General features: G+C 40.8%; 1 protein-coding gene across 1 annotated transcript in view; it reads left to right on the top strand.

Annotated features, from left to right (window-relative positions):
• Positions 1-27,946, top strand: part of AATF (apoptosis antagonizing transcription factor) — a 115,962-nt gene that overhangs the window by 38,421 nt on the left and 49,595 nt on the right. Inside the window, exons 5-8 of the mRNA XM_002827307.6 lie at positions 1,761-1,875; positions 3,660-3,861; positions 4,391-4,555; positions 5,921-6,004. Coding sequence (XP_002827353.3) covers positions 1,761-1,875; positions 3,660-3,861; positions 4,391-4,555; positions 5,921-6,004 — 566 coding nt within the window. The remainder of the gene's footprint in view (positions 1-1,760; positions 1,876-3,659; positions 3,862-4,390; positions 4,556-5,920; positions 6,005-27,946) is intronic.

The raw sequence follows: 27,946 nt of genomic DNA, 5'->3' as shown, positions 1-27,946 counted from the left end.
TGCCCAAGCAATCATCCCATCCTGGCCTCCTAAAGTTTTTTTTGTTTGTTTTTTTGAGCCAGAGTCTCACTCTGTCGCCTAGGCTGGAATAAAGTGGCACAATCTCAGCTCACTGCAACCTCCGCTTCCCAGGTTCAAGCGATTCTCCTGCCTCAGCCTCCTGAGTAGCTGGGATTACAGGTGCACACCACCATGCCCGGCTAATTTTTATACTTTTAGTAGAGACGGGGTTTCGCCATGTTGGCCAGGCTGGTCTCAATCTCCTGACCTCGGGTGATCCACCCGCCTCCACCTCCCAAAGTGCTGGGATTACAGGCATGAGCCACTGCACCTGGCCTCCAAAGTTCTGAGATTATAGGCACAAGCACTGCCCCTGGCTGAGGATGAGTTTTGTTCTGTGTGTGTGGTTTTTTTTTAGAGACAGGGTCTCACCTTCACTCTGTTGCTCAGGCTGGAGTGCCATGGAGTGATCACTGCTCACTGCAGCCTCAACCTCCTGGGCTCAAGCCATCCTCCCACCTCAGGGCCCCTCCACCAAGTAGCTGGAACTACAGGTACGTGCCACCATGCCTGGCTAAATTTTTTTTTTTTTTTTTTTTTTTTTGGTCAGAGCTGGGGTCTCACTGTGTTGCCCAGGCTGGTCTTGAAACTCCTGGACTCAAGCAGTCCTCCCCGAGGATCAGTTCTTTTTGTTTTGTTTTGTTTTGTTTTTTCCAGACAGAATCTTGCTCTGTCGTCCAGGCCAGAGTGCAGTGGCATGATCTTGGCTCACTGCAACCTCCACCTCCTGGGTTCAAGCAATTCTCCAGCCTCAGCCTCCCAAGTAGCTGGGATTACAGCCACCCACTGCCACCCCCAGCTAATTTTTTTGTATTTTTTTTTAGTAGAGATGGGGTTTCACCATGTTGGCTAGGCTGGTCTCAAACTCCTGACCTCGTGATCCACCTGTCTCGGCCTCCCAAAGTGTTGGGATTACAGGCGTGAGCCACAGCGCCCGGCCAACCAGTTTTTATTCTGAAAGTTTTTATCTGTAGACTATGTACTTCATCTTGACCAGTTCTATTACAGATGCATCTTATTGGCTCCAAGGAGAACCAGGTGAGAATATATTCTCAATGCCCAAATTTTTAATACACAATTCAATACTGCAAATAGAAAGTCATTAGCTTGGGTTTTCATATGTGAACAGGAACTTTTCCATAAGGATATGTGTTGAGAGATGGAGTGAAGGATGTGGCATCTCAAACCAGAGGCACATATCTCCTGGGGGCAAGGTGGAAGGTGTTGGTGGTGGGGATGCCTAGACAAAGTCCTACTCTTTAGGAGAAGAGAAGGAAGTGCTCAAGGAGCTGACTGATAAGGAATAGTCCAGGAGGTCAGCGGGTAACCTGTAGGAAGATACCTAAGAAACTTAATACCAACGGAACAAATTAATGGTTATAATGAGAGGCCAGGGAGGAGTTTGTCAAACTTAATACATTTAAGAGCTGATAATGTATTGGACTCTTACTCTTTGCAGACACTTTTCTAAGTACCTTACATGCATGATCTTGCTTGTTCCTCACAACAATCCTGTGAGGTAGGCAACGTTGTTATTTCCATTTGGGAATATTTCAGAGAGTATTTAGTTCCTGTGCGTATCCTGTGCCTCCCCTTCCTCCCCACACCCAGAACTGCTCAGGAGTCATGAGTTATAGGCATCACCTACTTTGGAGAATTGTAGATAATTAATTGTCCTTTCTCTGTCCTTTATTTCCCAGGTCACAAGGCACTGAAAGCATTGTTGAGGTCATTGGTAGGTCTTCAGGAAGAGTTGCTTTTCCAGTACCCAGACACTAGATATCTAGTAGATGGGACAAAGCCCAATGCAGGAAGGTAAGAGAACAGAATCATGGAGTTGCTTATTTTCTTTTCATTTGGATAGTTTCCCGTCATTTATGAAAGAAAAGCTAAGTTCTCTTCAGGCAGATATTAATGTTAGTAAAATAGAGTCTCGTATTTACCTGATGGTCAGGATGGCACATAAGTTGGTGATTAGATTTTAGATTTTTATATTTAGTTGTACCTGATGTGCTTTGTGGTCTTAGACAAAGGTTTGCCTTCTCTTTAGATCTATTGGAATTAGAAGATAAAAGCACTTTGTTTTTTAGGGATGGGGTCTTACACTGTCATCCAGACTGGAGTGCAGTGATGTGATTGCAGCTCACTGCAGCCTCAAACTCCTGGGCTTAAGCAGTCCTCCTGCTTCAGCCTCCCAAATAGCTGGGACTACAGGCACTTGCCACCATGCCTGGCTTTTTTTTTTTTTTTTTTTTGTAGAGACAGGGTCTTGCTCTGTTTCCCTGTCTGGTCTCAAACTCCTGGGCTCGAGCCATCCTTCCACCTCAGCCTCCTAAAGTGCTGGAATTATAAGCATGGGCCACTTCACCTGGCCAAAAGCACATTTTTTAAATATTAATGCTTAATTAATGTTTATGAAACATTCTGTGCCCATACCATATATTGGAATCACTGGTCACAGCCATCTCCTTTGAATAAAAGCTGTTATGAAAGATGGAAAAATTTCAGAAACAGCAAAATAATTATTTTTCCCCCTGAAATTATTACATTTGATGAAGATTTTTCCCCCTTTTGTTTATACCTGCTGTATATACCTGCTTGCTTTTTTTCCCTCGAGCTTATCTTTTGTTTCATTTTTTATCTACTGAACTAGTTGGGAGGACAAAAAGGAAGCTCACATTTATTGAGCACCTATTATATGTTCAGGTCGGTAATCCAGTGAGTGCAATTGGCAGATAGTTGGAGGTTGTATTACATTGCCATGGCAGTTGCATAGATGGCACTGCAGGTTAGTTACTGCTAATTCTGTTGCCTACCGCTTTGAGTTTTCTTCACATTCACCTTCTCTTGTATTTGGTTCAACTAATATTATTCATCTTTCCTTAACAGTTGGTTACAGAGAGACACATTTCCCTTATTGATTTGAGGATTAAGATTGTAGAAATATGGTTATGTGTTTAATTTTTAAATACTGTCCTATAATACTAAAGGCCTGGTTCATACACATTTCTAATAATTCTTTTAAAACCTCATTTATTTTTATGGTTTGCTTACGTTTTAAAAAATATTTTGAAACTAGTTCTTTTTATATCTGTTTTAAAAGTTACATGAGGCTGGGCGTGGTGGCTCATGCCCTGTAATCCCAGCACTTTGGGAGGCTGAGGCAGGTGGATCACTGGAGGCCAGGAGTTTGAAACCAGCTTGGCCAACATAGTGAAACCTCATCTTTACTAAAAATACGAAAAAAATTAGTCGGGCATGGTTGCACACACCTGTAATCCCAGCTACCCATGAGGCTGAGGCATGAGAATTGCTTGAACCCAGAAGTGGAGATTGCAGTGAGCCAAGATTGTGCCACTGCACTCCAGCCTGGGCAACAGAGCCAGACTGTCTCAAAAAAAAAAGTTACACGAGTTTTTGATTGATCTCATGAATATTCTTCTCAAAGAACAAAAGCCATCCTCATATCTTTGGTGTTATTTTGAATGGAGACAGAACAGGTAAGGCCTAAATATTCTCAGTCCTTTATGTGAGCCTAGTTTTTTAAATTTAAGTAATGTTTGTTTACACTGGACATAATGTTCTTACTGGTTTTCTAGTGAGGAGATTTCTAGTGAAGATGATGAGCTGGTAGAAGAGAAGAAGCAGCAACGAAGAAGGGTCCCTGCAAAGAGGAAGCTGGAGATGGAGGACTATCCCAGCTTCATGGCAAAGCGCTTTGCTGACTTTACAGTCTACAGGAACCGCACACTTCAGAAATGGCACGATAAAACCAAACTGGCTTCTGGAAAACTGGGGAAGGCAAGTGTGTGTATGCGTGCATGTATATGTAAGATAGGTTGTGGCAACTTGAAGAAGTTTTAAGAAATTGGAACTACAGCTTATTTATACGGATGTTGTCATGATGTAATGGTAATCATTCATTTCTATAGCAAAATCTACCGAACTTCTGGCACTGGGGTTTATATGATTCAGACTTGGGATTTTAACTTTATTAGAAAGAATGTTTTATTCTTAAAATTGAGGCCTTGTAAGTGTTCAAGTGCTGAAAATCCAAATACTTTAAAGGAGTGGATTTCAAAGCAATAATTATTAAAGTATCAGAAGCTAATCTCTGGGTGTAGAAAAATGATATGACCTGCTTAAGACTAACTTTTTTTTTTTTTTAAGAACAATTATAGCCACTCACAAACTCAGTCCTTTACAGAAAGTCCCTCCGGAAAAGACGATTTTCTATCTCTCTGCTGACACAGAAAGATAGAGAAACCAACGTAGCTTGCCTTCAGCACTGATTTTCTGCATTATCTGACACTGCTTAATGTTGTTGCAGGGTTTTGGTGCCTTTGAACGCTCAATCTTGACTCAGATCGACCATATTCTGATGGACAAAGAGAGATTACTTCGAAGGACACAGACCAAGCGCTCTGTCTATCGAGTTCTTGGCAAACCTGAGCCAGCAGCTCAGCCTGTCCCAGAGAGTTTGCCAGGGGAACCGGTAAGAACTCTGTGATGCAGAGTGATTATGAGGAATAGTTTCTATGAGGCTTATTAGCTGAAAAACTCGTAGCTATTACCTGTTTATATAAGAGGTTAGTGAGAGAAAGGAAAGCAACACTACTTTACTGGATTACTGAGAGAAACTTAACTGTATGTAAGAGGAGAGAGTTTTTAAAAATGGGGCTTCTATTAACTCCTGTGTGTCATCTTCTCTTAATTTTGAGTTTGATGCAGGAGTCTGGTAGTGGAAGCATTCATAATCCAATTTTCAAAATTCAATTTTAAAGCTACTTCTGTAGAAATGTCAGTATTGAAACAAGTGTGTACTTTAGGCTCAACGTTTGCCATTTAGGTACTTTAGAAAGGGTGCAGAAGTGGAATAGTCAAATTCTTTTGTTTAAAGGAAACATTTAAAATTTTTAATTATAGAAGAAATATATACTTAATGCTTTTTTAGTTTATAGCAACTTAAAATGAAAAGCAAAATTCTCTACTCTGAAAATTTCACTCCTGAGGTGAAATTTTTTTATTCTTTTTTTTGTCAATTGCCTGTTAACGTAACTCCTGAGGTGAAATTTTCAGTATTTAATAGTTGTAACAAGTTTACAGTTAATAATTAATAGTTGTAACAAGTTTTTGTGTCTTTTCTATTTGTGTAACTATATATGTGTGCAAATAACAAATATATATGTATAAATATGGTTGCCTTTTTTACTAAATGAGAGACATTTATGTATGTATAAATATGTAAAATATTACAACTGTATTTAAAGTCTTGCAACTTTTAAAATCTAGTAAGTCCTAGATACTCTTTCCATTTCATTACCTAGAGATCTACCTCATTTTTCCTAATGACCTCAGAGTATTCCATTGTATGGATGTGCACTATCATTTATGCAAACAATGGATATTATGTTGTCTCCAGTTTCAGAAACACTGCTACAGGAAAGATTCCTGTACATGTATTATGTGTTCGTATAAATATATGGGTAGATTTCTTGAAGTGGAAGTGTTAAAGAAAATACACCAAATTCTGATAGATGTTGCCGAATTGCCTCCAAAAAGGCTGCATTAATTTCAGTCGTAGAGGTGAAAAATGGTATCTTCTCATTCTAATTTACACATATTTAATTTGAATGAGGGTAAACATATTTTCATATGATTATTTATGGGTTTTTTTGGTCAACTGCCTGTTAATGTTTTTGCCTGTTTTCATATTGGACTGTTTTGTTTTTTAATTTTAAGAACTTTTTATATCTTAAGGAAAACAGTGCTTTGACTGTTCTACATATTATTTATAGTAGCTACATTAGTTAGATAACCTTATTGGGATTCACTCTTTTCTTACTCATTGTTAACATAGGAGATCCTTCCTCAAGCCCCTGCTAATGCTCATCTGAAGGTCTTGGATGAAGAAATCTTTGATGATGATGACTTTTACCACCAAGTGAGACTTTTACACTCTCTTGTTACAAATCAGGTTTTAGCATTTTAAAGCAGCTTATAGAATTCTCTGAACAAAGAAGTTGCTTATTTTGGAAGGATAGAGTCAGACAGTGAGTTAGAACTCCCGCGTTCAAAATTGACTTACAGTGTCATTGTGGATTTGTTGCTTTTCTTCTATTTTATGTTTTCCTTTTGAAATGAAAACAGCTATAGCTACTTTGTTGTTGCTTGAGTGTAAACTATCTGTAAAACAGTTTCAGGTTTTTTTCTTTGAGTCAAGTGGGTTCTTCTTTCTGAGCCATTTTTGATGATGGAGGATTTGTTAGTTATTTGGTTTCTTGTCTCATTACTATTAGAATGGGACGTGGAGCTGGAGGCCTGGGATCCCAGAGTTCTTGAATTGCGCTACTGATTCTATTATCTGTTAAATCTTGTTCTTAATGTCTTTTTGTGCCTGTTGAAGTCAGTTAAGTATGTATTGAGAATGTCTGCAACTGTTGATTATAATAAGAGCATAGTGCTTTTGAAGACAGAGAGAATTGGTAGAAGTTGAAATATAGTCCAGTTCTCAATATGTTTTCAGACTCCCCCACTTCTTTCCCTGACATTGCTCTCTGCTGGCATGCTGTTCTTTTTAATGATGCCAGAGACTGTTAAGATAGACTAAACATTTGGGCTATTCTAGAGAACTGAAATAACTTCCTGTATTCCTGAGTTCTTGATAAGTTATACTTTTTTTGTTTTGTTTTGTTTTTGAGATGGAGTCTCGCTCTGTCACCCAGGCTGGAGTGCAGTGGCGCAATCTCGGCTCACTGCAAGCTCTGCCTCCCGGGTTCACACCATTCTTCTGCCTCAGCCTCCCGAGTAGCTGGGACTACAGGCGCCGGCCACCAGGCCTGGCTAATTTTTTGTATTTTTAGTAGAGACGGGGTTTCACCGTGTTAGCCAGGAGGGTCTCGATCTCCTGACCTCGTGATCTCCCCAAAGTGCTGGGATTACAGGCTTGAGCCACTGCACCCAGCCAGATAAATTATACTTCTTAATAGAGTATGTGTTAGGCTGTACCCTTTCTAGCTTAGTGGAGAATCGAGGAAGCTGTTCAGCAGTGATGTACCAGTTATTGTTGAGCCATTGTTTATCAAGATAATTTTTTTCTCTGTCAAATTTTTAATGTGCTAACTTTTGCCAAGTAATTTGCGACTGCTTGTTGAGGGTTTAGCCGTGGCTGCTGTACTGTGTATATGGATATGAAGAAGAACTTCTTAGGAAAATTACATGTAAAGTCAATACAGTACAAGTGATTTTACTATAAAATCACTTTTACTATAAAATTGGGGATACCTCTGGTTTTGCCCTAAAAAGAGAAAAAGACTTTCTATTAATTTTCTTTATTCCTTCTATAATGTTTGATAAAATTATTGCCGTAAGTAAGTCTTAAAAGTAATGATGAGAGGGTATAGGAAAAAAGATTGGTGTCGCTGCAGCTGTTCCCTGTCAGAGGTTCTGATTCTTTTTTCCTCTTCTCTTATTGTATTCATTTGTCAGAAGAGTAAGGAACTCTATTTTGTTCTGGAGTGTCTAAGGAAGTACCTGATATGGGATATTAATGCTGTATAATTGTGTGAGATCACGGGAGACAATCAAAAATGTTCCAGTCCTCATTAATTGAAGTGTACATTGTTCGATGGAAAGTGCATCATAAATTAAATAGGCTTAATAAAATAAACTGAAATTACTGGGGAGAAGTTGCCTCTGTTGGCAATCCTTAGTCTGAATTTTTTTTTTTTTTCCGCCTGGAGGTCTGTTTAAAAAGAAATAGCATTACTTGATTGGCCCTTCATCCCAATTAATAATTTTAACTTCGATAAATTCTGATTTCAGAGTTATGACTAGTCACATCTTAGCTTTTCCCCTTGCTGGTTAATTGGGGTGCTGGGGTTAATCTAAATTAAAACTTAAACTAATAGAGGTCAGCAAGGCAGCTGAAACACCTGAGTGAAACAAATGGGGCTGCCAGGCACAACTTTATCTTGGCTGTTTCCCAAGAGGGAAGTGGCAGCAAATTGGAGTTGTTTCAGCCTTCTGTAAAGGTGAATGATGGGTGACACTTGTTAATGTACAGCATCTCCGGAAGCATTCCAGATTGCTTTGTTGCTACACCAACTGCTGCCATCCATGCACTGTCAGTAGGAACTGGACCAGTTGCCAACATCTGGCAGCACAGCAAGGAATGGGTGCAAGTCTTGAAACCCTGCAGATTCTAAATATGGTGCTTAGAACTGTGCAGGCTTTAATCACTTACTACTCTTTGGCAGCAGGCTACGACAGCTGATCCTAGCCTCGTACATCGCATTCCGACATCTGCTGAGCTGCAAGGCAGCTGCGCATTCATTTTCTTTCCTTGCCTTTTCTCTTTGCTTCCCATTCCCCTTCTTCTTCCCACTCCCCTCACCCTTCAGTTTTCCTCCCCCTCCCCAATATGCTTCTTGGGAGAGATGATCTGTAAAGATTACTGCTTCATTGTGTGCAAGTAATTGTGGTGATGCCAGGCCCTTGACAGACACAAGGTAGCACCTGTTCTGCTGACCTGGTTAATTTCTTCTGTTGAGTGGGATTTTCCAGAGATTGGAGCTGAAGCCAATTCAGTGATAAGGCTAAAGAAAATGGCTGTATGTTTTCTGTCACCTCCCAGTTAAATTGGCTTCATAAAGTGCTTTCCTTTATTTGTCAGAGTAGTAAGCCTGAGCTAAGTGTTGCATTCAGAAGTGGTTCAATATATTACAATGGACCTGTGAGTTTTCATTTGTTTGTTTTTTTTTTAACATGGTCATATGGAAGGGCTGGGTGGTGAATATAATACATTCCCCCTTTTTTAAAACATACTTGAAGCCAGACTCTTTGGGTTCATGTTTTGTAAGGAAGAGATTATAGCCACATTGAATTTTAATGTTCCATTGTAAGGGTTTAAAGGCTTACTTGGTTAATTCAGGTGTCTTGAAGCTGTGTGACTGCCCTAACTACTGAGAATGATGTGTGGGGTCAGAACACTCCCCCTCTACACACACATACTCATTCACACTTTCATTCTTTGTTTCTTAATGGGCTTTAAGTTACCATATCTTTCAAAATATACTTGTATTATTTAATAAAGGTACATGTATATATGTATGTATATGTGTGTGCACATACATACATATGTATGTGTGTGGGCCATAGAAGATAGTATCTGATATCATAAATAATCTTATCATTTTTAGAGCTGAAAAGAACCCTAGAAGAAACTGAGACCTTGAGAAGTTAAGTAACCGTCTGACATCATATAGTAAATGGCAACACTGGTAGTTAATGTCAGGACTTCTTAGACCAAGGCTTGCTCTGTCCATACCTTTATTTCTTAAATATTTCATTCTTGAGCCATAAAGAGATTTCACTGTAGTATTACAGTTTTCACTTTGTAAATAAATAAGCTTTATTTTCATAGAACCAGAAAAAGTATTTTGTGTTAGAAAGTAATTTTTTTCCTTAGAAGGCAAATGATTTATTGAGCTTATGTTACTTAAACAATTCTAATGAAAAAATTAGCTTTATAGTTTCGTTACCGGTTTGTTTGGAAACTGGAATTGCTGAAAGCGTGAAGTATAGCCAATGGTGAAGGTTTTATGAGAGAAACTGTTCATCTGCTTCAGAAAAGCATTGCGGGATTTTACTTCCAAACAGAATTACTTTACAGTTGGCCTATTTCTTGTCAAAGCGCATTCCTAAAGGCAGTTTCACAAAACATGAAGGTTGTAAATGACCACGAAGGATGAGCCATTTAGAAATGTTTTCAGTGTCTGTTATTGTCATGATCCTATCTGCTACTTCATAACATTCAGTTCTCTTCAGATCTGTTGTCTGTATCACCATTTAAGGCTTTTGTTTTGTTTTATTTTTTTAAACCATCAGATGATCTTTACTTGGTAAGCCTAAGTTTTTAAAGAATCAGGGAAGGACCAGGATTTGCTAAACACTAGTGGCGTGCCAGTCCCTGGACTAAGTAGATAGGTACTTGGCATGTGTCTTGATTTAATCCTCACAAGATCCTCGTATTGTGATGTAACTGCACTTAGCAATAAGCTATATAAAGTGGCTGGTTTTATTCTTTTCATATCCCAGATTGCAAACTAGTTTCTTGTCACTTCATGCGATATTTTGTTCTGAAAGGACTAATTGAGCTTAGATGTCCACAGATCAATACCTGGATTTCTAAGAGTTCATTAGGATTTTGTATGTTGCTTCTAGCTCTTTAGTTTTGATCTGGTTTGTCCTGTCACTTTGAATCTAGCCAAGAGTATCTAGAGAACGGCATAATAGGTTTTGCTCTTTTGATGACCACTTTGATGGGTTAAATTTCTTCTTTCATTTGCCATCAGGACATGTCTATAACTGACCTTGCCACATGCTGAACTTTTGTGTCTAAGACATTTGATAATGCCATAAACAAGTAATTACTAATTCAGTGAACTATTAAAAGTCGATAATGTTGAGAAATAGAGAAGAGGCAGGCTTTTTGACATGACAGTTTACGTTAATTAAATTGGTGAGTGATTAATATGGACAGGTGATGTGGTGGAATTGTATGCATTTAGATCTTAGTGTGAATAAGAGATGTCCCAAGCTACCCTTATGTTAATGTGATACGATTTTTTTATATATTTCTTGTTTTTATTTATTTATTTTGTTTGTTTGTTTTTGAGACAGGATGTCACTCTGCTGCCCAGGCTGGAGTGCAGTGGTGCAATCTCAGCTCACTGCAACCTCGACCTCCTGGGCTCAAGCAATCCTCCCACCTCAGCCTCCCAAGTAGCTGGGACTATAGACAGGTACCACCACACCCAGCTAATTTCCATATTTTTTGTAGAGACAGAATTTTGCTGTGTTGCCCAGGCTGGTCTTGAACTCCTGGGCTCAAGCAGTTTGCCTGCCTTGGCCTCCCAAAGTGCTAAGATTACAGATGTGAGCCACGGCACCCAGCCGGGCAGGATGATATTCTTACTTTCACTCACTGGCATATATCTTTCCAGTGGTTCAATTGATGGTTAATAACATGTTTTTAAGTCTGATTTGAACCTGCCTCTGTGAATGAGTTGTTGGACTCATGTCTTCTGTTCAGGGCAGTATTTTGTTTTTAGTTTTACTTTAAAATGTTGCTGTTGAGATCTGGATAGTGTTTCTTAAAAGTTTGATGAAACTTATTACACATAGATATTTATGGTTATCTTAGAGAGAACATATGTATGAAGTATATAAATTTTAAAATTGGCCAGGCATGGCGACTCACACCTGTAATCTCAGCACTTTGGGAGGCCAAAGTGGGTGAATGACTCGAGCCCAGGAGTTTGAGACTAGTCTGGGCAACATGGCGAAACCCCGTCTCTATAAAAAATGCAAAAAAAAATGAGTCAGATGTGATGGCACTTGCCTGTAATCTCAGCTACTTGGAGACTGAGGTGGGAAAATCATCTGAGACCAGGAGGTTGAAGCTATGGTGAGCCAAGATCACATCACTACACTCCAGCCTGGGCAACAGAGAATAAATAAATAAATAAATGAAATAAAAATTAAAAATTGAAATTATGATTGAAGATATAGCATGGAATTAAGTTTCTTGGGGCATAGTAATGGTATTAAAAACAACTCAAAGCAGATACCAGGGCCCAATTAAATTTCAGTTTTAATAACTGCAAGATTATTTTATATACCATGTATAAGAATTTTATTGGAACTGCATGGTAGTTTCTGCTTAAGACATTTTCCACCAATAGTGCTGCCATTGTATATCTGTCAGTGTTTAGACCCAGGTATGTCATCAATATTAGCATTTGGTTGCTAGCTTGGGCTCACTATTGTGGAAGCTGCACAGAACAGGAAGCAAAAGCCACATTTTAAATGTGAAGTCTAGAAATTTCATCAAACAGGAGCGTCAAGGTAAGGTGCACATGACTGGACCTCATTTCTTTCAGCTTTCTTGCTTTAAAAAACATCAGAGCATGACTTGAGTACTACTACTTTGTTTAAACAAAGGTAAAACCTCAGAACGGAGCCTAAAACAGTACATTTTACAGGGCCAGCTAGGAAAGAGATAAGAATTGGCTTAGAAGTGTTGAAGAAACTTTTTCAAACACAAAAGGTACCTGGAGAGTTTGCTAGGCAAATATGTGGCCAAAATTACCCTTTTTGTACTAATATGCCCAGTGTCAGCCAACTGAGTGCAAATTAAACACAGGATCCCAGCAGTATTTTAGTAGCCTCAAGTATAGAATTTGGCACTCCTCAAGAAATGGAGACATTACCTCTTCACTAGAGGAGGCATGAGGTCTTGGTATTAATGTGTTGCTCCTTTAAAAGTAACATATCGGAAAAATGATTTAGCAAAGAAAGGGGAAGTTTATAGGCATCTTCAAATATGTACATGTATTGTGAGAAAATCTTCACACTCTATACATCTGACAAAGGACTGATATCCAGAATCTACAGCAAACTCAAATCAGTAAGAAAAAAAAATCCCATCAAAAAATGGGCTAAGGACATGAATAGAAAATTCTCCAAAGAAGATATACAAATGGCCAACAAACATGAAAACATACTCAGCATCGCTAATGATCAGGGAAATGCAAATCAAAACCACAATGCGATACCACCTTACTCCTGCAAGAATGGCCATGATAAAAAAAATTAAAAAACAGTAGATGCTGGTGTGGATGCAGTGAACAGGGAACACTTCTATACTGCTGATGGGAATATTAACTAGTACAGCCACTGTGGAAAACAGTGTGGAGATTCCTTAAAGAACCAAAAGTAGAACTACCATTTGATCCAGCAATCTCACTAGTGGGTATCTACCCAGAGGAAAAGAAGTCATTATTTGAAAAAGATACTTGCAGATGCATGTTTATAGCAGAACAATTCACAATTGCAAAATCATGGAGCCAACCCAAATGCCCATCAATCAACGAGTAGATAAAGAAACTATGGTGTATCTATATGATGGAATACTACAGAGCCATAAAAAGGAATGAATTAACAGCATTTGCAGTGACCTGGATGAGATTGGAGACTATTACTCTAAGTGAAGTAACTCAGGAATGGAAAACAAACATCATATGTTCCCATGGATATGTGGGAGCTAAGCTATGAGGACACAAAGGCATAAGAATGATACAGTGGACTTTGGGGACTCGGGGGGGAAGAGTGGGAGAGGGGCAAGGGATAGAAGACTACAAATATGGTGCAGTATCTACTGCTTGGGTGATGGGTGCACCAAAATCTCACAAATCACCACTAAAGAACTTAGTCATGTAACTAAATACCACCTGTAACCCAGTAACTTATGGGAAAAAAAATGTATATGTATTGTTGATCTAGATAAAAACATAATCATTTTAAAGTTGGATAGCATCTTTGGAGACCATCAAGTCCAAACTCTCTTTTTAAAAGTGCAGAAAATGGAGCCTGAAGGAAGTACATGACTGTTGTAAGGTTTACCCACTTAGTGAATTAGGACATTGAAACCTGTGTTCTTGCTCCCAGTTTGATTTTCTTTTTGACACACTATACTCCCTTCTGATTGGACAAGTTTGAAAATCCTTTGAGAATTTTATTTTCAAATCTGTATCTGTTTAGGACATTGGAGATCTACTGTATCTTTTAGCACTCTGACAATTCACAAGTATCACTTATATACAGTTATAAACTTTATTCAGTTAACATTTATTAGTCTGGGCACGGTGGCTCACATCTATGGTCCCAGCTCTTTGGGAGGCCAAGGCAGGAGGATTGCCTGAGTCCAGGAGTTCAAGACCAGCCTGGTCAATATAGTGAGACCCTGTCTCTAAGAACAACAACAAAAACATTTATTATGCCAGATGCTAGTTTTATAAAGGCTGGTAAGACCAAAATCCCTGCCCAAAGAATTTGTGTTACCTAAGAAGAGTGAATATCTATGTAGTCACAAAATTAAGAGTATGACTTTAATAAAATTAAGGTGGAGAAAATAAATATTGAAAAGAGCAATCAGGTATTTGATATAAAAATGTACATGTGGTTCTCTAGGGTTCTCACAAACATGCCTCAAGCATTCGTTAGCCTACTGGTTTACCCCTCAACATACACCTGATCTAGTTCTACAGTAATTTCTCTATAACTTGTAAAAGGCCTTACGAGGCACTATTTGACATAAACATTGGATAATACAAATTCCATGTTTTCCAAGAATGTAATCATTGTTGGAAGCCATATTGAGTTGCTGGTATCCACTGTTACTTATTTCAGGGTAGAAGAACCTTCAGATTGGTGATAGGTAGAAGGGGGTTCATTTTGCTATTGTCTACTTTTGTGGATGTTTGAAAATTTCTGTAATAAAAAGTTAAAGAGGAAAAAAGTATTTCTTTTTTCCTTCCATTCATTTAACAAATATTTGAGTATCCACTGTGTATTTATTGAGTAACTACTGTCCTAGGCTGTGCTGTCTAATATAGTAACCACATGTGGCTGTTTAGATTTAAATTTTGATTAATTTAAATAGAATAAAATAAATGGTTCAGCTCCTCAGTCACACTAGTTATATTTCAAGTGCTAAGTAAGCACATGTGCTAGTTGCTGTTGTATTGGATAGTGCAAATGTAGAACATTTCCATTACCACAGAAAGTTCTCTTGGAGCTCTGTTAGAGGCTGGAAGAAAACAAGTTCCTGCCCTCATGAGCATTCATTCTAGCTTAGAGGTAGGATGAAACAGGGAACTACATTGTGACAAATGCAGTAGAGAATGATGAAACTGGTTACGGTGAAAGCGAGCCCTAGGATAGGGAAGTGATGGTTACTGTTTTAATTTAGGATGTTTAGGAGATAAAGATATTTGAGAAGAGACCTGAGGAAATGACAAACAGAGCCATGCAGTTGTCTGGGGGAAGAGCATTAGGGACAAAGGGGATGGCAAGTGCACAGACTCTGAGGCGAAAGAGAGGCTAGCGTGTTCCAGGAAAAGCAGGGAGGCCACAGTCATGGGGGTCGGTGGGGGAGTAGGCAAGAAAGAGGATGGTAGGAGTGGAAGTCAGAGGTAATGGGAGGCCAGGTCCTGTGGGACCTTGTAGGCCACTGTAGCACTTTGATGTGGCTGAGATGGGAAACTACCAGAGGATTTTGAATATAGAGGAGTAATATGATTGGACTCATATTTTAAAAGGATCACTAATGGCTGTATTAAGAGTAGACACGAGAGAATAGGGGGCAAGGTGGCAGACAGGGGACCAGTTAAAAGACTCTAGTGATAATCCTGGCAAGCGATGGCAGTGGCTTAAACTAGGGTGGCTTTGGAAGAGAGAACTGGTTGGATTCTGGATTTATGTTGAAGGTTGAGCTGACACAGGATTTGCTGATGGGTTGTATATGGTATATCAAAAGAGAGTAGTCAAGAATGACCATTAAGGTTTTGGCCTGAGCAGTTGGAGGGATTAAGTTGCTATTTACAGAGTTGGGAAAAAACAGTGAGAGAAGCTAGTTTGGAAGATAAGTCAGGAGCTCGGTTTTGGTTATATTGCCCCCTCCTCCCAACCCCTGTGGACCTATGTTGGCTTTATTTTGGTTACTAGGACCTATGTTGGCTTTATTTTGGTTATAGATTAGTTATATTTTTTATGATACTTCTGCCACATTCATGTGGAGTTGTTGAAGAGTTATATATATATTTTTGGAGTTCATGGGAAGGTCCAGGCTGAAGGTATAAATTTGCGAGCCATCAGCATATAGGTTGTATTTAATACCATGAGACTGAATGAGATTACCTAGAAAATGAAGGCAGAGAGAAAAAGAGATTCGAAGCCCACGTTCTGGAACATTCAAACATTTATAGATTGGGGAGATGGGAAGGAGCAACAAAAGTGATGAAGAGGGAGCAACCAGTGATGTAAGAGAGAATAAAGGAAGAGTGATTTTCCAGGTTGCATGTAAAGAAAGTGTTTCAAGAAGGAGGAGATCGCTTGAGCCCAGGAGTTTGAAGCTGCAGTGAACTATGATCATACCACTGCACTCCACCCTGGCTAACAGGAGGAAACTCTGTCTCTTACCCACCTCCCACAAAAAAAAAGTGAATTCAGTGTTATCCTGATACCCAAACCAGACTAAAACATCACAAGGAAGAAATTACAGGCTGGGCACAGTGGCTTAGGCCTGTTATCCCAATACTTTGGGAGGCCAAGGTGGGAGGATTGCTTGAGCCCAGGAGTTTGAGACCAGTCTAGGCAACATAGGGAGACCCCATCTCTATAAAAAGCAAAAAAACTATCCAGACATGGTAGTCCATGCCTGTAGTCCCAGCTATTCAGGAGACTGAGGTGGGAGGATCTGCTTGAGGTTGGGAGGTTGAGGCTGCAGTGAACTGTGATTGTGGCACTGTACTCCAGCCTGGGCAACAGAGCAATACCAAGAAAAGAGAGAGAGAGAGAGAAAGGAGAGAGAGGGAGGAAGGAGAGAGAGAGAGAGAGAGAGAGGGGAGAGAGAGAAAAAGGGAAGGGAGGAGGGAGGAAGGAAGGAAAAAAAAAAGGAACATAAAAAGGATTACACACCATGACCAAGAAGGATTTAGCCCAGGAATGCAAGGTTAGTTTAACATCAAGAATCAATTAATGTACTATAACATATCAATAGAAGATGGAAAGAAACCACATGATCATCTCAATAGAGACAGCAAAAGCCTTTAACATCTTCTCATGAGAAAAACATTTTTAAAACAACTAGGGATAGGAGGAAACTTCCTCACCTGATAAAGAGCATCTGTGAAAACCACAAATAACATCGTACTCAGTGACCAGAGACTGAATGTTTTCTCCTGAGATTAGAAGCAAGACAAGAATGTCTGCTCTTGCCACTTATTCAGCATTATACTATCTAGCCAGGGCAGTTAGGCAAGAAAAAGAAAAGACATCCAAATTGGAAAGGATGAAGTAAAACTATCTTTTATTTGCAGATGATATGATCCTATATATAGAAAGTATCGGCTAGGCACGGTGGCTCACGTCTGTAATCCCAGCACGTTGGGAGGCCAAGTGGGTTGGATCAACTTGAGGCCAGGAGTCAAGACCAGCCTGGCCAACATGGTGAAACCCCGCCTCTACTAAAAATACAAAAATTAGCCAGGCATGGTGGTGTACGCCTGGCTGTAATCCCAGCCACTGGTGTAATCCCAGCCACTCATGAGGCTGAGGCAGGAGAATCACTTGAACCTGGGAGGTGGAGGTTGCAGTGAGCCATGATAGCACCACTGCACTCCAGTCTGGGCAACAGAGGGAGACTCCGTCTCAAAAAAAAAAAAAATACTAAAGAAGCCACCAAAAAACTACTAGAGCTAATTAATAAATGAATTCAGCAAAGTTGTAGGATACAAAATGAATGCACAAAAATCAGTTGTGTTTCTGTATACCAGCAATGAATGACCTAAAAAGGAAATTAGAAAAATAATTCCATTTAAAATAGCATCTGGCCAGGCGTGGTGCCTCACGCCTGTAATCCCAGCACTTTGGGAGGCCAAGGCGGGCAGATCACAAGGTCAGGAGATTGAGACCATCCTGGCTAACACGGTGAAACCCCGTCTCTACTAAAAATACAAAAAAAAAAAAAATTAGCCAGGCGTGGTGGTGGGCGCCTGTAGTCCCAGCTACTTGGGAGGCTGAGGCAGGAAAATGGCGTGAACCCGGGAGGCGGAGCTTGCAGTGAGCCAAGATAACACCACTGCAGTCCGGCCTGGGTGAAAGAGCAAGACTCCAACTAAAAAAAAAAAAGCATCTAAAATAATAAAATACTTAGGAATAAACTTAACCGAGAAGATGAAATATTTAAGACACTGAACATTATAAATATTGCTGGAAGAAATTAAAGACCTAAATAAATGGAAAGCTGTCCCATGTCCATGGATTAGAAGACTTAACATTGTTAAGATGACAGTACTCCCCAAATTGATCTAAGGCTTCAAAACAATCCCTATCAAAATTCCTGTTGCCTTTTTTTTTTTTGCAGAAATTAACAAGCTGATTCTAAAATTCATATGGAAATGTAAGGACCCAAAATAGCCAAAATTATCTTGGAAACAGAACAAAACAAAGTTGGAGCATTCACACTTTCCAGTTTCAAAACTTACCACAAAGCTCCAATAATCAAGACATTGTGGTGCTGGCATAAGGCTAGGCATATAGATCAATGGAATATAATTGAGAGTCCAGAAGTTAACCTTTACATTTGTAGTTAATTGATTTTCAACAGGAGTACCAAGACGATTCAGTGGGCAGAAGAACAGTTTTTTGTTTTGTTTTTTAACAAATGATGTTGGAGCAACTGGATATCCACATGCAAAAGAATGAAGATGGAGTCTTCCCTCACACCTACACAAAAGTTAACTATAGTGAATCATAGACCCAAACATAAGAGCTAAAACTATTAAACTTTTAGGAAAAAAACAGGAGTAAATCTTCATGCTGCAGGTAGATCAAGTGAGACAAGGGCTGAGAGAGAATTGATCTTGGTTTAGCAACGTGGAAGCCGTTGGTGACCTTGACAAGAACTTTTTTTTTTGAGACGGGGTCTTATGTCACCAGGGCTGGAGTGCAGTGGGGCTCACTGAAACTCTGCCTCCCAGGCTCAAGTGATCCTCCCACCTCAGCCTCCCAAGTAGCTGGAACTAAAGGCATGCGCCACCATACCCAGCTGATTTTTGTATTTTTAGTAGAGATGGGGTTTTGCCGTGTTGCCCAGGCTGGTCTCACACTCCTGATCTCAAGTGATCTGACTGCCTCAGCCTCCCAAAGTGCTGGGATTACAGGTGGGAGCCACCACGTCTGACCAACAAGAACTCTTTCAGTAGAGTGGTGGAGGGGTTCAAGAGAGAATGGGAGGAGGCCTGGCTCACACCTGTAATCCCAGCGCTCTGGGAGGCCAAGGTGGGCAGACCACTGGAGATCAGGAGCTTGAGAACAGCCTTGGGCAACATAGCAAAACCCCATCTCTACTAAAAATACAAAAAATTAGCAGGGCATGGTGGCATGCGCCTGTACTCCCAGCTGCTCAGGAGGCCAAGGCAGGAGAATCGCTTGAACCCAGGAGGTAGAGGTTGCAGACTTTTTTTTGGTGGCTCCCGCCTGTAATCCTAGCACTTTGGGAGGCCGAGGCAGGTGGATCACTTGAGGTCAGCAGTTCAAGACCAGCCTGGCCAACATGGTGAAACCCCATCTCTACTAAAAATACAAAAAATTAGCCAGGCGTGGTGGCGGACGCCTGTAATCCCAGCTACTTGGGAGGCTGAGGCAGGAGAATTGCTTGAACCCAGGAGGTGGAGGTTGCAGTGAGCTGAGATCGCACCATTGCACTCCAGCCTAGGCAACAAGAGCTAAACTCCGTCTGAAAAAAAAGAGAGAGAGTGAGAGGAAATAAATTGGAGACAGTGAATATAGACAGCTTTGAGGAGGTTTGTTGTAATGGGAATAGAGAAATGGGACAGCTGCTGGAAGGTTTGAGAGAGAGTTTTAAGATAGGAGATGTATTTTGTATGTTGATGGAAATGATCCTGTAGAGAGGTAAAAATGGATGTTGCAGGAAAGAGGTAGGAATTGCTGGTCAGTACACAAGTAGGGAGGGGTTGGTGTGATGAATAGAGGGAAGGCAGGACTTATGAGTACAGTTGCAGGGAGGTAAGGGGTGAGAGCATGTGCAGAGTCCTCATGTGAGTGATTCTGTGTTATTTTATGATATTTCTTATGAATGAAGGAGCCGAGAGTGATAAGATGTAGGAGGAGATGGAGGTTTGAGAAAAGAGAGGGTAGGAAAAAGTTACCTCAGAGAGTGAATGGACTAGGAAAGCGTAGTTGCACTGTCAGGTAGCCTAAAAGACCCCCACAGGTTACTGGTAATATGAAAGTGAGGCCAGTTTGCAAGATCTGGTCTTTCTCTCACCACATTCATCCATGTGGATGCAGGTACTGAGATTTAACATGGCTTGGGGTTTTGCCACGGAAGTACAGGTAAATAATCCCTTGCCAACAATTCCGAGATTAAAAATCTGAAAACTTGTAGTTTTTGTTTGTTTTGGTAAGTTTGGCAAACTACTGTGGTGGCAGCACCTGATCTGAATGAGCATGAAGCTATTTATAGGCTTTATTTATCACATATATGTGGGAATATATATTTTGCTACAGAAATTTTGTGTTTGACTTTGGGGTGCTGCCCCAGACTCTGCTGACACATTTATGACATATGCAGTGTATTACCTTTCTAAAATATGAAACATTCTGAATTCCAAGATACATCTATCCCTAAGGGACTGTGGGTCTGTACGACAAAAGGACAGCTTGCAGGGGGGTTCAGGGTGTATATCAGGGGTGATTATCCTGATGGATTCTGGAATCTCATTCACCTGGGTAAGGAGGGAAGTAAGCACAGGAGGAGAGGAAGAGGGATGCTGAAAAGGTTGCAGGATTGATGGTTTATTGATTCTGGTGGGGCTGAAGAATTATTGGCATCTGAAGGCTAGAGGAAGAATGCTGGAAATATAGGGAGAGATTTATTTCAGCTGGGCTTTTGGTTCTTAAGGGACATAATCACAGAATACAAGTTAGTACTACCCTTTCAGTTTCCTACTTGTGAATCCTTCTCTAGTTCAGAATGACTTCCTTTTTATTCTTTAAACACAAATGACATATAGTAAAAGAAACCTTGCTAAATAAAGAATGCTAAAAAATAGTAACTGAGCTGGTATCCGAGAGGATCTAAAACCCTTCTTCCTGCCTTTATTATAAATGGAGGGGGAGGTACACACCAAGACATCCATCTAGTGACCAATGGGAACTCTTGGAAAATCTAAACAACAACACCTTCCGTACATTGTTACTTTTAGTATGGATTAGAAAGCATGGCTTGCTGGGTACAGTGGCTCACTCCTGCAATCCCAACACTTTGGGAGGTCAAGGTGGGAAGATTGCTTGAACCCAGGAGCTTGAGACTAACCTGGGCAACATAGTGAGACCCCATCTCTATAAAAAAAAAAAACAGTAAAAAAAGTAACCAGGCATGGTGGCTTGCGCCTGTGGTCCCAGGTACTCAGGAGGCTGAGGTAGGAAGATCACTTGAGTGCAGGACCTCAGGGCTGTACAGTGAAGTATGATTGTGCCGCTATACTCCAGCCTGAGTGACAGAGCAAGACCCTGTCTCTAAAAAAAAAAAAAAAAAAAAAAAAAGAGGTTTCCTTAAATTTAAAAAAGAAAAAAAGAGGGCCAGGTGCGGTGGCTCTTCCCTGTAATCCCAGCACAGGGGAGGCCAAAGCGGGTGGATCAGCTGAGGTCAGGCCAAAGCCTTTGGGAGGCCAAAGCGGGTGGATCAGCTGAGGTCAGGAGTTCGAGACCAGCCTGACCGACATAGTGAAACCTCATCTCTACTAAAAACACAAAATTAACTGGGCTTAGTGGTGCATGCCTGTAATCCCAGCTACTAGGGAGACTGAGGCAGGAGAATCGCTTGAACCCAGGAGGCTGAGATTTCAGTGAGCTGAGATCACACCATTGCACTCCAGCCTGGGCAACAAGAGCAAAACTCCGTCTCAAAAAAAAAGAATTGCATCAGTCAGTCACTTAGTCCTTGTAAAATTCCTTTTATTTGTTGGAAACAGAAAAGCAAATTGGCAAGTTTTTTAGCATTTGAATTGCTTTAATTCTTACTCTGTCTTCACTCATCAGGGCCTAATACTGATAGTGATTTACTTACACTTCTAGTTAATAATTAGACATTGGGAGACACGATATATCATGCCTAATGGAAATATATGGGGTCTGATGAGAAAGTTTTCTGTGTTGACTAATAAATTTTAACCCAAATGGCCAAGCTTAGTGAAATATTATGGCCTTTGAAGTATTTTAGGGCTTGTGCTGAGAAAATAGTACTGCTTTATTCAATGAATGAATTTATCGTTTCTTCCAAATCATAGGCCTTAGCGCTAGCTCCGGAGTGGAGGCATGCTGCAACGCAGAATCAAAAAGTGGAAAAACTAATCAAATCCTTAAAGACCAAGGGCAGTGAGGCAGAATTAGGCTGACTTTTTCAGTGGTAGCCTCTAGCTATACATTCTTTTATTTGAGTAACCAAAGGTGGACTATTTGTAACTTTAGTATTAAGATGCTTCTTAGACCTTATTCGCATAACCTGATTTCCTTTCATTCTTCCCTGTATTATTCTGTAAATATTGCACTTCCCCTTGCAAAAGGTGGCTGCTTTTCATGCTTGTTGACAAAATCTAGAAGACTGCTTGCTACTTGACTCTTTGATTTTAGGAATATTATTTTGAGATAGGGTCTCACTGTGTCACCCAGGCTGGACCGTAGTGGTGCAGTCGTAGCGCACTGCAACCTCACACTCCTGTGTTCAAGCTATCTTTCCACCTCAGCCTCCTAAGTAGCTAGCACTATGGGTGTATGCCACCACACCTGGCTAATTTAAATTTTTTTCTTTTTTTTTTTTTTTAGCAACAGGTTCTCACTGCATTGCCTAGGCTGGTCTCAAACTACTGGCCTCAGGTGATCCCCCTGCCTCAGCCTTCCAAAGTGTTGGGATTACAGGCATCAGCCACTGTGCCCAGCCCTTAGAAATATTATTGAATAATCACTGTATGCAAAGGCAGTGGTGGAGTTCCAGGTATTAGGGGTGAGAGTTTCAGTCAGATGTATCCCCTGCCTGCAAGAAGCTTATAGTCAAGCAAGCAAGATGACATAAGCATAAATAACCAGAACGCTTGGTGAGTGTGTATCGAAGAATTCAGAAGAGGGAGAAAAATAATAGTTTCAGGGAATTATAGAAGGCTCCAGGGAAGAGGACATGGCATTTGATCTGGGCTTTCAAAGAAGGCTAGCCAGGATTTTAGATACTCTGAGGTTGGGAGGAGGCCTTCTACATAAATGAGTTGTGTAATCAGGGGATTGTGGGGGAGCTGAAGGTCAGGGAAAGAGAATCGCAGATAGTTCAAACAGAATAAATGATAAAGGAGAGGATGACTTTTGCTCCAGTTTCTCATGGTCTAGTTTGGAAAAGTCCTATAACCCATAGCATACTTTTTAAATGTATGACTTACCATTTTTGTGGATTTTCTATACTTGTTACATTTTTATCCTTTCACTCTTATTTGTTACACATCTTATTTGTTACCTACGTTTGAAAATCAGTAGAAAGGAAAATTGAATTACTGTACTTGTTGATTGTTAGCAGCTGTGGCGATTTAGCTGTGGAAGATGATCTATTTTATCCTAAATGGGGTTTAGGGATTATCTATGAGCATGATCTGATATTCCACAGTATTTCTGTTTATTGAATACTTATGTTTTGCTGAGTGCTTTACTTTTATCTTTTTAAGTCCCGAAACAACTTTGTGAGGTATAATTACCACTTTATAAGATGAGGAAACTGAATCTCAGGGAGCTCAAGGAACTTGTCTTAAACTACACAGGTAGTAAAGGGCAGAGCTGGAATTCAAGACCGGTAAGTCAGACTCTTTGGTAGATAGTTACACTTAGATTGGACTGTGCAGTACACACTTCACATAAGTGAAAATTCGTACCTAGAAGCATTAGCTCTTAGAGAGTGGGAGATGGAAACCTGTAACAGGTATTTGACAAGCCTATTTCATAGATAAAAGATACTTAAATAGAAAATCCTGTAACTAGGCTGGGCATGGTGGCTTATCCCTGTAATCCCAGCAGTGTGGGAGGCTAACGCAGGAAGATCACTTGAGGCCAAGAGTTCAAGACCAGCCACGGCAACATAGACAGACCCCATCTCTACAAGAAGTAGAAAAAATTAGCTGGGCATGCATGCCTGTAGTCCCAGCTACTCAGAAGGCTAAGGTGGGAGCTTTGGAGGTCAAGGGCACAGTGAGCTATGATCATGCCACTGCACTCCAGTGTGAGCGACAAAGCAAGGGCCTGTCTCTAAAACCACACACACTGTAACTGAAATTAATTCAGACCTTTATTACAAAGATGTCAAGACATCTGTCTTGCAGTAAAAGGACCAACTTAAAGAGACTACAGGAAAGGTTAAGGGTTGTGGGGCGTATAGAGGAAGCACCAAAGATGTGCTTGCTGTCATTTCCTGAGAAGAACCAACTTTTTCCTTTAGGAAATGAGACACAAGAGGGAGTGTAGATCTGTATCATTTTAATAGTCAAAGAATGAGTTTAAATAGTTAAATGGCTTTTTTGTTTTGGTTTAGTTTTTGGGTTTTGGTTTTTGAGATGGAGTTTCACTCTTGTTGCCCAGGCTGGAGTGCAGTGGTGCGATCTCGGCTCACTGCAACCTCCACCTCCTGGGTTCAAGTGATTCTTCTGCCTCAGGCTCCCGACTAGCTGGGATTACAGGCATCTGCCACCACGCCTGGCTGATTTTTTTTTTTTTTTTTTTTTTTTTTTTTTAGTAGAGATGGGGTTTCACCATGTTGGCCAGGCTGGTCTCGAACTCCTGACCTCAGGTTATCCACCCACCTCGGCCTTCCAAAGTGCTAGGATTACAGGTGTGAACCACCGTGCCTGGCCCCAGTTAAATGGTTTTTTTTTATTTTAAATTCAAGTACTCTTGGAATGCGGGGTGGGGGAAGGATAGTTCTCATCCACTTAAAACCGTCCAGGTTTGTTGAATAGACCAGTCTATGTGTTTGTTGTGTAGGTCATCTGGCCTATGTAAGACATGTGAGAAGGAGAATATTGTGTGGGGAAGTCATATCATTGAAAATGGTAATGACAAAGATATGTTCAAAAATAACTGACAAAAAACAGGTAGGTTTCTCTATTCCTAGGTCGATAATGGTGCCCTGGATTAGAGCCAGGTTATTGTATATTGACTCCTTTTGTGTAAAAACACTGAAATGGTGTGTGGGTGGGGGGAAATGATAAAGCAAACACAGATTTGATATTTTCTCTCAGAAATAATTGTTTTCTGGCTGGGCGCGGTGGCTCACGCCTATAATCCCAGCACTTTGGGAGGCTGAGGCAGGCAGATCACGAGGTCAGGAGCTCGAGACCATCCTGGCTAACATGGTGAAACCCTGTCCCTACTAAAAATACAAAAACAAAATTAGCCGGGCGTGGTGGCAGGCACCTGTAGTCCCAGCTACTTGGGAGGCTGAGGCAGGAGAATGGCGTGAACCCAGGAGGCGGAGCTTGCAGTGAGCCAAGATTGCGCCACTGCACTCCAGCCTGGGCGACAGAACGAGACTCCATCTCAAAAAAAATAATAATAATTATTATTTTCCCCTCTGTGTATATATGGAGCTCCTTCAAGGGGCCCCTGAAGGGGATGGAGTGGTGATTGTGTTCAGATGGAGTCTCTGCTCTCACACAGTGTACAGTCAGCAAGGGGAGGAGGTAGACGTTATCAAGGAGTCCATGAGTACAGTGTACAGTAAGAACAGCAAAGGTATGGTGCATGTGTGTGAGTGCAGCTGTGGTTAAGAAAGGTTTCCCTCAGGAAGAGATGATGAAGCGGAGATTTAACAAATGAGTAGAGGAGGAGGCGTGGGAGGTCAGTGGCTAGGGAAGCCTGTTCCCGCAGTGCATATGCAGAAACAGCCTCTGGTGTGAGGGCCCACGGAGCATTTCACGTACAGAATGAAGCCTGGTGGGCCTGCAGCACAGAGGCGGAAGGTGGGTTAGATTGGAGAGGTAGACAAGGGCCCTAGTGGTACCCTGTTAAATGTCCTGACACATTTGCTTTTTGAAAATACTACTCTTGAGTACAATGAGGAGACAAAAATGAAGGGACAAGAGTAAATGAGAGGAAATCATTACACTGCCTCAGGCAAGACCATGTCTGTTTTATTCTTGTTTCTCCAGTGTACTCAAAAAATATGTATGAGGGCCGAGTGTTGTGGCTTACGCCTGTAATCCCAGCACTTCAGGAGGCCAAGACGAGTGGATTACCTGAGTTCAGGAGTTCGAGACCAGCCTGGCCAACATGGAAAAACCCCGTCTCTACTAAAAATTTATACAAAAATTAGCCCGGCGTGGTGGTGCACGCCTGTAATCCCAGCTACTCGGGAGGCTGAGGCAGGAGAATTGCTTGAAACCGGGAGGTGGAGGTTGCAGTGAGCAGAGATAGCACCACGGCACTCCAGCCTGGGCGACAGAGCGAGACTCTGCCTCAAAAAAAAAAAAAAAAACGTATGGGGTGAACGAAGATGATAGTAGCCTGTACTGGGTGGAGGCAGCAGAGATGGAGAAAAATGGACAAATTCGTGAATATAAGACTTGAGATAGTTGAGATATTGGGTGTAAGGGAAGAGGAATTTCCAGGGGTAACTCTTAGGTCATTGAAGCCTTGAGAACAGAAGGAAGTTCTTGGGGGAAACCCTGTGGGGTGAGAAGAAAATAAAGATTGGAACTGAGTCGTGAGGAGTGGCAGTATTTAATGGCTGGCTAGAGGGGCTGGCTGAATGTGGAGTAAAGACAGAGAGATGCCTCACTGATACCGAGAAAAGAGTTTCAGTGAGGTGAGAACATCCAGTGTCAGTTGCTGCTTGAAGAAGTCTAATAGGACGAGTAGTGCCAGATGCCCATTAGACATGGAGATCCTGAGACCTTAGCACAGGTAGTTTGAATAGAATAATGGAAGCAGAAATATTAGGTGGTGGAGTTGTTGATTCGGGAGTGAATGGGCAATGTGGAGTGGGAACATATAGTTGGGTAGTAGGTCATTTTGTGCCAATCTTTTACTATAGGCATGTATAGTAATTCCTTCCCAACTATTTGAAATTATAGTATATGTAATTTATTTTTTGTATGCCTCAAATATGGTATATAAAAATTGCAAGAGACTTCTTTTGGGGATAATTTTTTTTTTTTAAGTTGAAGTCTCACTCTGTTGCTCAGGCTGGAGTGCAATGGCGCAATCTTGGCTCACTGCAACTTCCATCTCCTGGGTTCAAGCGATTTCTCCTGCCTCAGCCACCCTAGTAGCTGGGATTACAGGCATGAGCCACCATGCCCAGTTAATTTTTTTGTATTTTTACTAGAGACGGGGTTCACCATCTTGGCCAGGCTGGTCTCAAAATTCTGGCCTCAAGTGATCCGCCTGCCTTGGCCTCCCAGAGTGCTAGGATTATAGGCGTGAGCCACCACGCCCGGCCCTTTTGGGGATAATTTGAAAGACTAGGGAGCTGAGAACCAAAAAAGGAGGTAAGGCAGGAGGTAGAGCAAGAATAGATACATTTTCACTAAGAAGTCTTGTGGGAGAGAGAGGGAATTCACAGGAAGAGTAAACCCAATCCTTTGAGTCTGCTTTTGTATCTCCCAGTGAGGAAGTTTGAGGAACCCTGACTCAGCTAGGCCAAGTAAGTTTGATAGAGGGTTGCCCCAAGCTTTTTCCATCTCAAGCATCTGTGGCTATGAACTGTGGAAGCCTAAAAAGTAGGAATCAATAACTCTGGGTCACAAATTCAGAAAGCCAAGGAATATGTGGTCATAAAGCCAAAATGCTTTTAAAGTTACTTGGTTTTTCAACAAGGGTGCCAAGACAGCTCAGTGGGGTAAGTAGTCTTTTCAACAAATGGTATAATTGGATATCCACATGTAAAAGAATGAAGTTGGACCCCTACCTTACACTATATATAAAAATTAACTCAAAATGGATCATAGACCTAAATATAAGAGCTACACTATTAATTATAAACCTTTTAGAAGAAAACATAGGAGTAGAGCTTCATGACCTTGGGTTAGGCAATGGTTTCTTCGATACAAATCAAAAACACAAATGACAAAAGAAAAAATTGGACTGTATCAAAATTAAAAACTTTTCTGCTTCAAATGACACTATCAAGAAAGCGAAAAGACATTACAGAAGGAAAATGAATAAGGGACTGGTATCCAGAATATATAAAGAACTCTTACAGCTCAAT

This window comes from Pongo abelii, chromosome 19 (assembly GCF_028885655.2).
Source record: "Pongo abelii isolate AG06213 chromosome 19, NHGRI_mPonAbe1-v2.0_pri, whole genome shotgun sequence".
NCBI lineage: Eukaryota > Metazoa > Chordata > Mammalia > Primates > Hominidae > Pongo > Pongo abelii.
Note: the sequence above shows the minus strand (reverse complement) of the source record. Positions and strands in the feature narration are given on the sequence as shown.